At 35.8% G+C, this 12,435-nt stretch overlaps 1 protein-coding gene across 1 annotated transcript in view; it reads left to right on the top strand.

Moving 5' to 3' along the window:
* Positions 1-12,435, top strand: part of NSD2 (nuclear receptor binding SET domain protein 2) — a 119,303-nt gene that overhangs the window by 31,585 nt on the left and 75,283 nt on the right. Inside the window, 3 exon segments of the mRNA XM_036763050.1 lie at positions 9,773-9,861; positions 9,863-10,402; positions 11,720-11,882. Coding sequence (XP_036618945.1) covers positions 9,802-9,861; positions 9,863-10,402; positions 11,720-11,882 — 763 coding nt within the window. The 5' untranslated portion in view covers positions 9,773-9,801.

Raw genomic sequence — 12,435 nt, 5'->3', positions numbered from 1 at the left:
GCATAAGGAAACATTACTTCACCTAGTAGTTAAGGCTAATAACAAGTACATGCTATTGGAGTTGTCAAAAGTAATTAGATGTAGGTTACCTCCACATAGAGCCTCCAAAATAAGATTCAAGTGACATATTGATATAATTGGAAAAAGATTTCATGAATTAGTTTAATTTGTTTTTAAGTGGAAACATACAGTTTGTAAAAGGTAGAGAATGTGTCTCTGGGTTTGTGGAAAGTAGGAGAGAGACTTTAATGACATAGAGCAGGGGTTTTTAACCTTTTTGTGTGTGCAGTGTTCCCCTTTGGCAGTCTGGTGAAACCTATGGACCCCTGCTCAGAATAATCTTTTTAAATGAATAAAATAAAATACTTAGGAACAGAAAGGAAACCAAATATGTTAAAATGTAATTATTAAAATATTTTTTAAAGTTCATGGACCTCAGATAGAAGAAACCTGGCACAGAGATATGCATGATCTGGTAGTGAAGGGGACTTTCAGGGATCTGTGGGAGCTCTTACTGACCAAAGCAGAGCAACTAGACCTGATTCTCACCAATAATAAAATAATTGAGATAAAAGTGATGGGAACTTTAATAAAAGTGACCATTTTGTCTTAGGATCTGCTGTGGAGAAAAACAAAGTTGGACATAGTTTGACTAGCATCCTAGACTGGGAAAGGAGATTTTATAGGACCCAGAGACAGGATAGTTTAGGATTCCATGGTCAAGAGTCAATAAACATGTATTAAACATCTGCTATGTGCCAGGTACTGTGTTAAATGTTGGGGATACAAATATGAAAGAGACAGTTCCTGCCCTGGAGGAGTTAGCAATCTAATAGGTGAAGACAATACAAAAGAAAGTGGAAAAGAAGGGGGAGGTGGGGGGGAGTGTCATGGTGGACAAAGGCAAAGAAATCCAAAATGAGTGCTTCTGGATAGGAAATTAGGAGGTGTTGAGGCCTAGAATTCTATGGGCAAGTTGGCCCAAGGAGAATGGGAAGCTCTCAAAAATGAAACTGAAGATGCAAGGAAACATTTTGAAAGTTGTCTGAAGAGTCACAATGGACTCATTAACCAACCAATCAACTCTGATTAGCTAACATTGGTTAATGAAGAGAGCGTAAATATTACAGTGAGGGGCTAAACCTATTTAAAAAAGTATACAGAAAATAACAAGTGTAGGCAAAAGAGAATGATGACGAAAACATGTTCTATAAAAGACAATGTCAGGAACACTAAAGCTTAGCATGGCCTGAAGCTGGAAAGAAAAATTATGGACCACAAAAAACTGGTTTGCTTGTTTTTAGTTATTGAAACAAAGAGAAAGATCAAAGGGAGATGTAATATTATGCAGTGAAAGAGCCCTAGATTTGGAGCCAGAGCACCTGGGTTCACTTTCTGTCTCTTCAACTTTTATGACTTGTATCACCTTAGGCCAGTCACTTGACCAAAATTTCCAAGCCTTAGTTTCCTCATCTGTAAATTAAGATTTTTGGCTAGATGCCTTTAGGTCGCCTCATCTCTACATCTATGAAACTATGTGAAATCTTAAAAGCATTATGAAAATGAGAGCTATAATCTAAAGGAGTGCTTCAGAGTGCCTGTAACTTGGATTATGTTTCTGTTGATATTCTGAGAAAGTAAACAGCAGCAGGATGTAACAAACTCGAAGCAATTTTTATTTCCCATCTTTAAATTATACTTACAAAGTAAATATTTAGTAGTGAAAGATGAGGGAATATTTTGCATTACTTTATACTTTGCTTTATTTTAGGAGTAATTCTACGTTCATCTCTTTCTACCCTCTTTCATTGTGCTCTACTAAGACTTTGACAGATACTTTATACTTGGACTATATTGTATCCTGAAACAGATGTTCTTTTTACATAGTTTAGAGGCTTCTGAGAGTGAAATATATCTGTTTTGTAGAAATTTTTCACATAATAGATTTGATCAAAAAACACATCAGTGAGTCACTTCTTATACCTCTATCCTGGGACTTGGCAATTGTTTCTTAAATAGAGCCCTGTATTAAAATGGCTACAAAGGTATTCCTTTAAAAGCCTTCTTAAACTTCGTTTTCACCAAACTGAATGCCATTCCCTGTAGGGCAAGGGTTCTTTTTTTTTTTTTTTTAGTGTCATGGACTCTTCTGGAAGTCTCGTGAAGCCAATGGACCCTATCTCAGAAAAAAAAAATGTTTTAAATGCACAGAGTAAAATGCATAGGATTAAAAAGGAAGCCAATTAGGGTTTTTTGTTTGTTTTTTTTAGTTTATGGGCTTAATTTATGAACTTAGTTTATGGTTAAGAATCTCTGTTCTAGGGCTCGTTGAGTGACCAGTTTATTTTACTCATGCTACTACCTCAGAAGCCGAACAGCTAGAATGTGAAATAATTTTTCAGACATGAAGATCATATCTTTGAACAAACTGTTAATTTCTTTAGTTCCCTGTTTATTTTAGAAAGAGATGAAGCATTATTGTTTTTGACATGGAAGATATTTAGTGCTATATTTCCTGATGTGCTTAGAATTTAGTTTTTATTTCCCTTTGCTTTTCATCATTCTTCCTTATTGTAATGTTAGATTTATAAAATATTTGTTTTTCTAGATCCTTAGAATTACTGCCATTAAGTTTGAAGCTGAAGTTGAAGAAGGGAGCCAAGGACTAGCATCATGGCAAAGTGTAATTAATACTTAAAGCTCTGCTCTTTTTTATATGACCTGGGGCAAGTTACTTAGGTTCATATGATGTAAAACTTGAAGGTACCTAAGCAATCATCTAGTCCAACCTCTTTTGTCAATGAGGAAACTGAGGTCAAGGGAGATGATTTGCCTTAAGGTCACACAGGCACCTCAGTTTTAATACCTAATATTTCTGTGACCTTTGGCCAGTCACCTCTCTAGACCTATTCTCTCATCTCTAAAACAACGACATTTGACTACATGATCTCTAAAGTCCCCTCCAGCTCTAAATCTTTTCATCCCAAGCAAGTTATAGATAGGTTTTGAAAGGTAATATTTGACATGTTAATCCTTTATCAATCTTTAGAAGATTGGACTCATTTACGATGGAAACGCCTATATAAAATAAGTTTCCCTGTTCTGCTTTGCCTAGCAGTCGACAGTTACTGATTCCTTCCCTAGAGTCACAGCTCTGTTTAGTGATTACCCTGTCAATGTGCTATTAATTTAAATGGTATTTATTTCACTTAGCTGCTATACTGCTATATATATTGTTCCCTTTTGAGGAGTAAAACCTATTGAATTCTTATTCAGATTTCATAAGAAAATAGAGGCTATAGACCAATAAATGTAATAGGTTAATTTATTCTCAAACCAGATGTTGGTGTACTTGTAGTGTTTTTAAAAAATACTTTTTGAGTGAGAAGTTATCTTAAAAATTCATTTAACAATGTACCATTTAGAATGCCACGATAAATCGTTTGGATTTAAGTTACTAAGTTGCTTTGTCTTTGGTGTTCTATTACTTTGTATATATTTTGGATGTACTTTGTATTTACTAATCAGTATTTAAATTCTAATCCCCTTTCCTAATCCTTAAATGCCAGTAGAATGTAAGCTTCTTGAAGCAGGGATTTTTATTTATTTTTTGTGTTTGTATCCACAGGGCCTAACACAGTGACTGGTATATAGTAAGTGCTTGACAAATGTTTATTGAATTGTACCCAGAATAAAAATGTAATATTTCCCCAGCTGAACTCATCTTCTCTCTTAAAATCATTTCTTGTTCACTACTTCTGTCATGGGCACCACCAATCAATCAGTCAATCAATCATTGCTAAAATAAAACTATTACTTTTTATATTTCTGTCTTCCTAAATCTCTATTCCTATGTTTTGTTAATTCTCCTTAATATCTGTGAATATTCTCTTTCAGATCCACCTACTCTGCTCTAATTCCGCCCTTCATTTCTGTTGCGCTGAATTTTTACAGTAGCCTCTTGAGAGAATTGTCTTTTACCTAGTCCATCCTAAACACAGATGCCAGATTAATTTTCCTATTGTACAACTTTGATAACCAAACTTGCTTTCATTAAAACCTTCAATGACTCATACCTCCTCATCAGTTTGGATAATATTGAAACATAGCCTGAGGCAAACTGTGTCAAGTCACTTTCCAGGGTCACACAGCTAGTAAGTAACCCAGGGCACATTTGAACTTGGGCCTTTTTGACTCCAGGCAGAGTGCATTATCTACTGTGGATATACTACATCTTAATGTGAAATTGAATCCTGGTTAAAGAATTGAGGACAATGATATGTCTTGGGACAAGTGATCAGAAGTTTGCCTAAATGGGTAGCTTTTCAGAGCTAGCTAGTGTCAACATACCGTATTTCCCCATGTGTAAGACGCACTTTAATTTTGGGGCCTGAAATTTGAAAAAAAATGTATTACATAAAGTTAGTGAACTCAAGTTTTATTTATCTGCTCATAGCTTTCAGGTATCTTTTGGGCAAGTCTGGTGCATGTACGCATGCTCAGTCTATTCTGTTTCATGAACCTGAAGCACCAATTGTTTCCTCCTTTGAAATCAGTAACTTCTTTTTCATCAGCAATTCTTCTTGCCTCATGCTGAACCGTCTTTGTGGACACAGGAATTGTAATTGCCCTTTGCTCTTCAATCCATATCTTCAATTCCCTCTCTAAATCAAACCATTTTGCTGACTTGCTTCCCATGGCCTTCTTCTGCCGTGGTGTTTTCAGTAGGGTTTCTTCTTCCCATAGCCAGTCTCGGATTGTTTTTGACGTTGGGGGAGGACCAAACTTACACTCAGTAGCACTATTTCCATTCATTTTTGCAAACTGGATCACTTTTAACTTGGGTTCAGCACTGTACGAAAATCTTTTCTGAACCATTTCTGGGCAGAACATTGCAAAAAGTAACCTAATATACTGGTAACAAATGCGAAACAATGAGTGCAAAGACAACAAATGCGAAAAAGCGGAAATGCAAGTAAAAAAATCCATAACAAGGAGCTCGAAAACAAGTGGAAAAAGCAGGAAATGCAAGTAAAAAAATATACAACTCTAGTTGTGTGACCTTGGGAAAGTCACTTAACCCCTATTGCCCTGCCTTCCCCCTATTAAAAAAAAATATACAACAATGAGTGCAAAAACAAGCGTGAAAAAGCGGGAAATGCAAGTAAAAAAATCCACAACCACGATATAAGATATACCCAGTTTTTAGGCCCCAGATTTTTTAAAAAAGGGTGCGTCTTATTCATGGGGAAACACGGTACTTTGAAACCCTTTTTGAGAGAGGATTTTTATCTTTAGCTTGATTAATAGATTTGAAAAAAATCCATTAGAAAATACTTTGGTCATTTAGGCATTGAGGACTTTGACTTAGTTCAAAGAAAGTATAAGAAATTTCATTTTGGTAGATTATTGTTTTTGACTAGCCCCAGTCTGGGGTAATAGATATAATGATTTCAAGTGACATATATAAAAATGATTTCTCCAATTTATTACTTTAATAGCATACTGAATAATTTTTTAATTTGCCCCTAAAAGGGCAAAATTTTAAATATCCTTTTCTCCTAATCTATTTAAGCTTTGTGATAAGTGACTATTTTTAATTTATTTTGACTTATTTTCGATTGTATGCCTAGTATGTGCAAAGTTCCTAAGCACATAGTAAGCATATAATAGATGCTTGAGGGTGGAGTGTATAGAAGGTTCACAAAGACAAAACTAAAAACCATCCCAGCCCTCAAAGAGTTTCATTTCTACTGGAAGCTCCTTTGGAAGATTGTAAATATACCCTAAATGCCCAAAGGCAAAGCATACTTTTGTAGTTGTTTAAATACTGAAGTATATGTGTTTTTAAAACAGCTTCACTTGTGTCATGTTAATTACTTTTCAGTAATTTACAAGTGTTCTTACACCTAAAGTTTTTTTATGAGTGAACATTAATAAATGCAGGCAAAATTGTAGAATTCTTAAAAATTGTATTCTGGCATGGTTATAATAGTCTTTGATTAAATACTAATTTTCAGTTCCATTCAACAGAGCTTAAATGCATGCTAAGTACATGGCTCTGTGTTAGATGCTGGATAATGATTTCTGAGGTCGCTTCCAGCTCTAAATCTATTAAATTATATTCTTCAGGTTTGAAAGCTTTATTTTGCAGATATTTGAATCATATTTCAATTGAAGAAAATGTAGTACTAATTATTGAGTGCAAGCTGCTCTACAAGCCTTTAGAGGCTGCCCATGGTGTGTAATACAGTGCCAGTGTTCAATAAATGTTTGTTCTAGTAATATATTTTTTTTCTTTCCAGTAAGTCTGTTTTTGAAGATCTATTTTTATTGAATTTTTGCCTTTTGGATATATTACTCTAATGTTTTACTTACAAATGGGAAATAATTTGTACTTATTAAGATAAACCTAAGATAAAAGAAAGATTTCCTAGCCTAATAATCCACTAGTTTAGTGAAGTTATGCTGTATCACATGTCATTGCTAACCACAACCTTCACAGAATCTCTTGATAACCTCTAAGTATAGAACTGTGGTGTTTCCTGAAAGGTATAGGGTTAGGAACTATAATTTTAAAAGAGGGTATTACATTTTGGGAACCAAACTTTTGTTGCCAGCTTAGCCTTCATCTGTTTTCTTCTCATCCTTTGTGATCTTGTCGATTTGTTATTATGTAACAGTAACTACAGCTGACACATTTTTGCCTTTTGAAGAAGAGACAAAGATTGGTGATAAGAATCCATACTAAAAGTCAGAGTTGGGCAAAGAAAATGGATGGTTTTAAGTTGCCCAAACTCCTTGAAAACAAGAGTCAACTATACTAGTGTTTGTCAAAGAACATTCTCTCTCTCTCTCTCTCTCTCTCTCTCTCTCTCTCTGTCTCTCTCTGTCACACACACACACACCCTTTCCTTTATCTATTTTTGGTACATGCCTAGATAGCGGTTTATAGGGTTTTTTCTGAAACATTAATGTTTTTTCATTTTTGTTTTAATAGGAGTTATATGTGTCTGTGTTTTGAATTGAATAATAAACTTAGTTCATTACTACTAGCCCAGCAGTTAGTAAACATTTATTAAGCACTTACTGTGTGCCAGGCACTGTCTAAGCCCTGTGGATACAAAAAGGGCACGAGCAATCCTTGCCTTCAAGGATCTCAAAGTCAAATAGGGGAGACAACAAGCCAACAAGTATATGCAAAACATGGATATATAGGATAAATAGGAAATAATTAAAAGAGGGAATAATTAATAGATGTTGGGAAAGATTTCCTGTGGAAGATGGGATTGTAGTTGAGACCTAAAGAAAGCTTAGGAAGGCAGAGATGAGGAGGGTGGAAATTCTAGGCATCTGGGCAGCCACAGAAAATTCCTGGAGCCAAAAGATGCAGTATCTTGTTGGTGGGACAGCCAGGAGGTTAGAGTCATTGCATTGAAGAGTACTTGCCTGGAGGAAAAGATGTAAGAAGACTGGAAAGATAGGAGAAGGCTAGGTTATGAAGGGCTTTGAATTCCAGATGATTTTGCATTTGGTCCTGGAGCAGATAGGAAGCCACTGGAGTTTATTGAGTTAGGGGATGACATAATCAGACCTGCATTTCAATAAAATCGCTTCAGTGGCAGAAGGGAGGATGAATTGGAGAGGGGAGGGGCTTGAGGCAGGAAGACCCACTACCAGCATATTGCAGTGGTCCAGACTTGGGGTGATAAGAGCGGGGGTGGGTGGAGGGGTAGCCATATTGAAGAGATGTTGCAAAGGTGAAATTGACAGGCTTTGGCAACATATTGGATGGGGGGCTGTGAGAGAGAGTGAATTGGATTTGGGGAGAGAGAAATGTTGTTAGCCCTTTGTTTTTTGGAAGAGGAATGGTGACATCATGGTTGATGACTTGTCGGTCACTTGTATTGAGGCAGAGTTGCTCAGTCTTCAGAAATGAGAGATAGTGATCAAAATAAAGTGGTTTACCCAAGACTATGTAATTATTTTTAGTGACAGAGCCAGGACTAGAATCAGGGTTTCCTGAATTTCAGAACAGGACTTTTTCTAGTGTGCTTCACTGCCTTTCTTTTTCCTACTAAGCCTTCGGTATTCTTGGATTCTTAGTAAAGAAAAGGTTCCTAGATATGGCACTATTTGCATAACACTATTAATCATTTCATTGGGTTTGTGTTATAGTTTCCAAAATCTCCTTCAAGCTCTGAAATTATACCTCCTTCTGCCCCAAATAAATAAATGTTATCTTTCTGTTTTGTTGTTTGTTTTGTTTTAACTTAGACTATTTTAGAATGACCTAGAAATTATCTTCAAATATACCTCAGTACTTAAAAGTGTTGTTGTGGATATTTTATTCTCTTCAAGGATTGCACTCATATCCACACTTCATCCTGTGTGACTCTTGTCTGTGTCCTCACATAAGTTTTCTATGGGTGTTCTATCCAATGCTGTCATTGGAGGCTTTTTTTCTTTTTAGGTTATGGTTGTGTGTGTGTGTGTGTGTGTGTGTGTGTGTGTGTGTAGGTTTTATAGGTTATATATTTTTCTGGTATGATCAAGTGTATAAAAGTTTATTACAGACTTTCTTATGTAAAAATGTAAGTTGTCTTGCTTAATGAGACAATATTTGTAAAGCACTTAGTATACTGCCTGGTACATAATAAGCATTTAATAAATGCTTATTCTCCACCCCACCCCACTCCTTCTTAGGGGCACATTGTTTAAAAAAATAAATAAAATCCTCCACCTTTACCACTTAACTGAAGTGTTGATAAATTCTTTAAGGTATTGTTGTCTGTCATCATAAAGCTGGTCCCAACTACAGTTCCATCTTCTACAGGAAATGAGCAATTATTAATTTTTTTCCAGATAAGAGTAGAATGTTTCTGATTAAAATGCTTTTGTTAATCAGTGCGTACTTTTTTTTTTTTACAGTAAATAAAACTTTATTTTTTTATTGTAGGTTTGAAAGGAAGGCTGGATGATTATGGGTTGTTTTGTTTTGTTTTTTTTGCTTTTTGGCAGGGCAATTGGGGTTAAGTGACTTGCCCAAGGTCACACAGCTAGTACATGTGTCTGTCAAGTGTCTGAGGTCGGATTTGAACTCAGGTCCTCCTGACTCCAGGGCTGGTGCTGTACTCACTGTGCCACCTAGCTTCCCCTATGGTTTGGTTCTTAAAGTAGGAATGGTCTTAATTCTAGGAGGATCAGATTTCAGGCATTTTTAGCTAATTAATATTTTGTTATAATTTATATTGTAACTGCATAATAAATGTGGTTTATTATGTATGTGACTTTTTATAATAAATGTGGTTTCTTCTAGATTTCAACTGAAATCTCACCTTTTGAAAGAAGCCTGTCGTGGTCCCAGTTAATACTAATAATGCCTTCTCTTCAAAACTACCTTTAATTTACCCTGTATATAGTTTGCTTGTGCATATTTGGTTTTGAGTTGGCTCCTCCATTAGCTCATGAGGTCCTTGAGGGCAGGAAGCCTGCCTTTCTTTGTATCCTCAGTACTTGGCACAGTATGTGTCTTATAGTAGGCACATAAATGAGGCTTGACTTGACTAGTTTGAAATATAATCTTAGACTAAGCATAATAAAGGAATCTATAAAATCCTTTGGTATTAATATTATTGACTGCTTTTTTGTAGTTGTCACAACCTGCATCCTAAATTAAAATATAAAACCTAATAAGTGAGCAAATGCTTTTATTAAAATGTCAAGATACTTATTTGAGGATCTAAAAAAGCCCTTTTTTTTTTAACCATAGTGTTGTAATATTGGAAGTATCTGGACTGAATGAACTTTAGTATTAAAAGAAATTCTCCATCAACAACTCAGAAAATTGTAAGTCAGCTGAAAAATGAAGCAAGTTCCAGAGATCCTTGGGAATACCAATGGGAAGACTCAAAATTGTGAAGTCAATCGGGAATGTTCGGTGTTCCTCAGCAAAGCCCAGATTTCTACTACCCTACCAGAGGGTGTCATGCAAAAATTTAATGGCCATGAAGCTCTACCATTCATTCCAGCTGACAAATTGAAAGATCTAACCTCTCGTGTCTTCAATGGGGAGTCTGGTGCTCAAGATGCCAAGCTGCGTTTTGAATCCCAGGAAATAAAGGGAATTGGAACACCCCCTCACACTACTCCTATCAAAAATGGCTCTCCTGAGATTAAACTGAAGATCACCAAAACTTACATGAATGGAAAACCTCTCTTTGAATCTTCTATTTGTGGAGACAATGGTCCAGATGTGTCCCAGTCAGAAGAAAATGAACAAAAACTAGAAAATAAGTCAAGAAGGAATAGGAAAAGGAGCATAAAGTATGATTCCTTACTTGAACAAGGCCTTGTTGAAGCAGCTTTGGTGTCTAAGGCTTCAAGTCCCTCAGAAAAAAAGGTAATTCTGGGGGAGAAGGGAAGGGTGGGATTAAAGAGACAGCTAGCTTCTCAGACATGGCCATAGGCTCGTAGACTTCAAGAGGCTGTGGTGAGAGCTTGGCTTACATATCATGAGAGAAACCCCATTTGGGTTAGGAAAATGGAAAAATAGAGGTAATGCTGGTAAAATGTTCTCTCCCTTCTCAACATATAGGTGACTTTTTAACATCTTAGGTTTATAAAGAATTCTGATAAACTTATGGTTGCATTAGATTTGAATGTGCCATTTCTTCTGCTGTATTATCTGAGAGTGATTAGAATACAGGGGTTTAAATGAAAATTGTGTTTGTACATTACAGTTGAGACTTGGTATAGAGAAGTAGATTATACCAAGAATCTGAAAGAATTTGTCTGCTTGTGACTTAAATATGAAGAACTACATCAACTGTAATCCTTTGTGGGATCTTAAGTGTTCCTAATGTGTAATTCAGGGTTGTCCACCCTTAGGTTTTTATTGAAACAATAGACAATATATTTTGATTTGCCATTTTAGTGAGAGCTCTGTGGTAGCTTGGCTTTGTTCACTAAGGCATTTATGCAAATTTCTATGCTTATAGGCAGTCCACATAAATCACACTTTAGACAGCCCTGGTCTAATTAATGAGGGTAGAAGCTAGGGAATAGTCAGAAGTTGCTTTTCTTGGCCAGTGAAATTAAAGACAGAGACCTTTAGCTTCTTTCAGTCCCTGGGTTTCCTGGGGGATTCAGTAATCATTCCTCTGTTGAGTAGGATTTGGAAGATATTTTCTCTCCGCAGTATTTAAAAGCACAAGCATTCACAGTTGGAAGAGAAAGCAATGAAAGAATTGTTAAGAAAATGAGATGGGAGGAGATATCTTATTTAAGTAGTTAAATCACAGAAGATACACTCAGTAATCTAGGTGGGACTGGCTATAATGGAAACTACTGTGGCAACTGTTACACTTAAATTTTTTTTCATGTTATTTGATACTTTAGTGAAGCTCTTATGCTCCAAGAGTGTCTAATAAATTAGCAAGTATAAAGCATTGCTTCAAAGGGAGTGGGGAAGATGTGGAACAAATTTACCTATGATTTTAGTTGGTAGTTTGAGAGTTCGAATGGGAAGGGTTGGAAGTTTAAGTGTAGTTGCTATCAGATTGTGGAACTGTTCAATTTAATTTCTCTGTGGATGACAATACCTGTCATCTGATGTGAGGAACTGTTAAACAAGACTCAGAAAACATTTATGTTATGGAAAACTTTCCAGCAGTTTTTGATGATTTAGTATTTATACATTTTGTTTGTTTGTTTAAAGATTCTGGCTAAGAGAGAGTCATATCCAAACATCAACAAAGAAAAAGATCATCTGTTGAAGTACAATGTTGGAGATTTGGTATGGTCAAAAGTTTCAGGTTACCCTTGGTGGCCGTGTATGGTTTCAGCAGATCCTCTCCTTCACAGCTATACCAAACTAAAAGGTAGGGTGTATATGGGTTGTTGTTGGTTTTTGCCCCCTTACTTTTCTCATTCATCCTTTAACTTGACCTTTGTTTTCATGCTCTAGTTTTCATATGTATTTTATGATCGTTGTATGTAATCGTTGAGTTACTGTTTCTGCCTTTTCTTAGGTCCAGGTAGATGCTCTTGTTTATAAATAGGTTGTTTATTTTAATGTAATCTATGTCACATTCACTTTGGGGAAAGTTTAAAATAAGGAATACATTTTACCTATTTCCATGTACCTTAACTCATTTCCTTCCATTTTCATACTTTTCCAAATCACATTCGTTGAATTGATTGTTTCTTGGAAACATGTCCTGATGACTACAAACACTCCTATATCTTGCTACTCCATTTAGTAATATTTTGTACTTGGCCATAAATTTCTCTGTCATTGCTTAAGTTGTCTTTCTTCACACACACACACACACACACACACACAACATATACGTATAATATTCCTTTCAATTTGATTATAAATTTAGTAGGTTATGTACGTTATGTCTTGGTGGAGGAGAGGCAGTATTCACG

The sequence above is a fragment of the Trichosurus vulpecula genome, chromosome 6 (assembly GCF_011100635.1).
Source record: "Trichosurus vulpecula isolate mTriVul1 chromosome 6, mTriVul1.pri, whole genome shotgun sequence".
In the NCBI taxonomy this organism is placed as follows: Eukaryota; Metazoa; Chordata; class Mammalia; order Diprotodontia; family Phalangeridae; genus Trichosurus; species Trichosurus vulpecula.
Note: the sequence above shows the minus strand (reverse complement) of the source record. Positions and strands in the feature narration are given on the sequence as shown.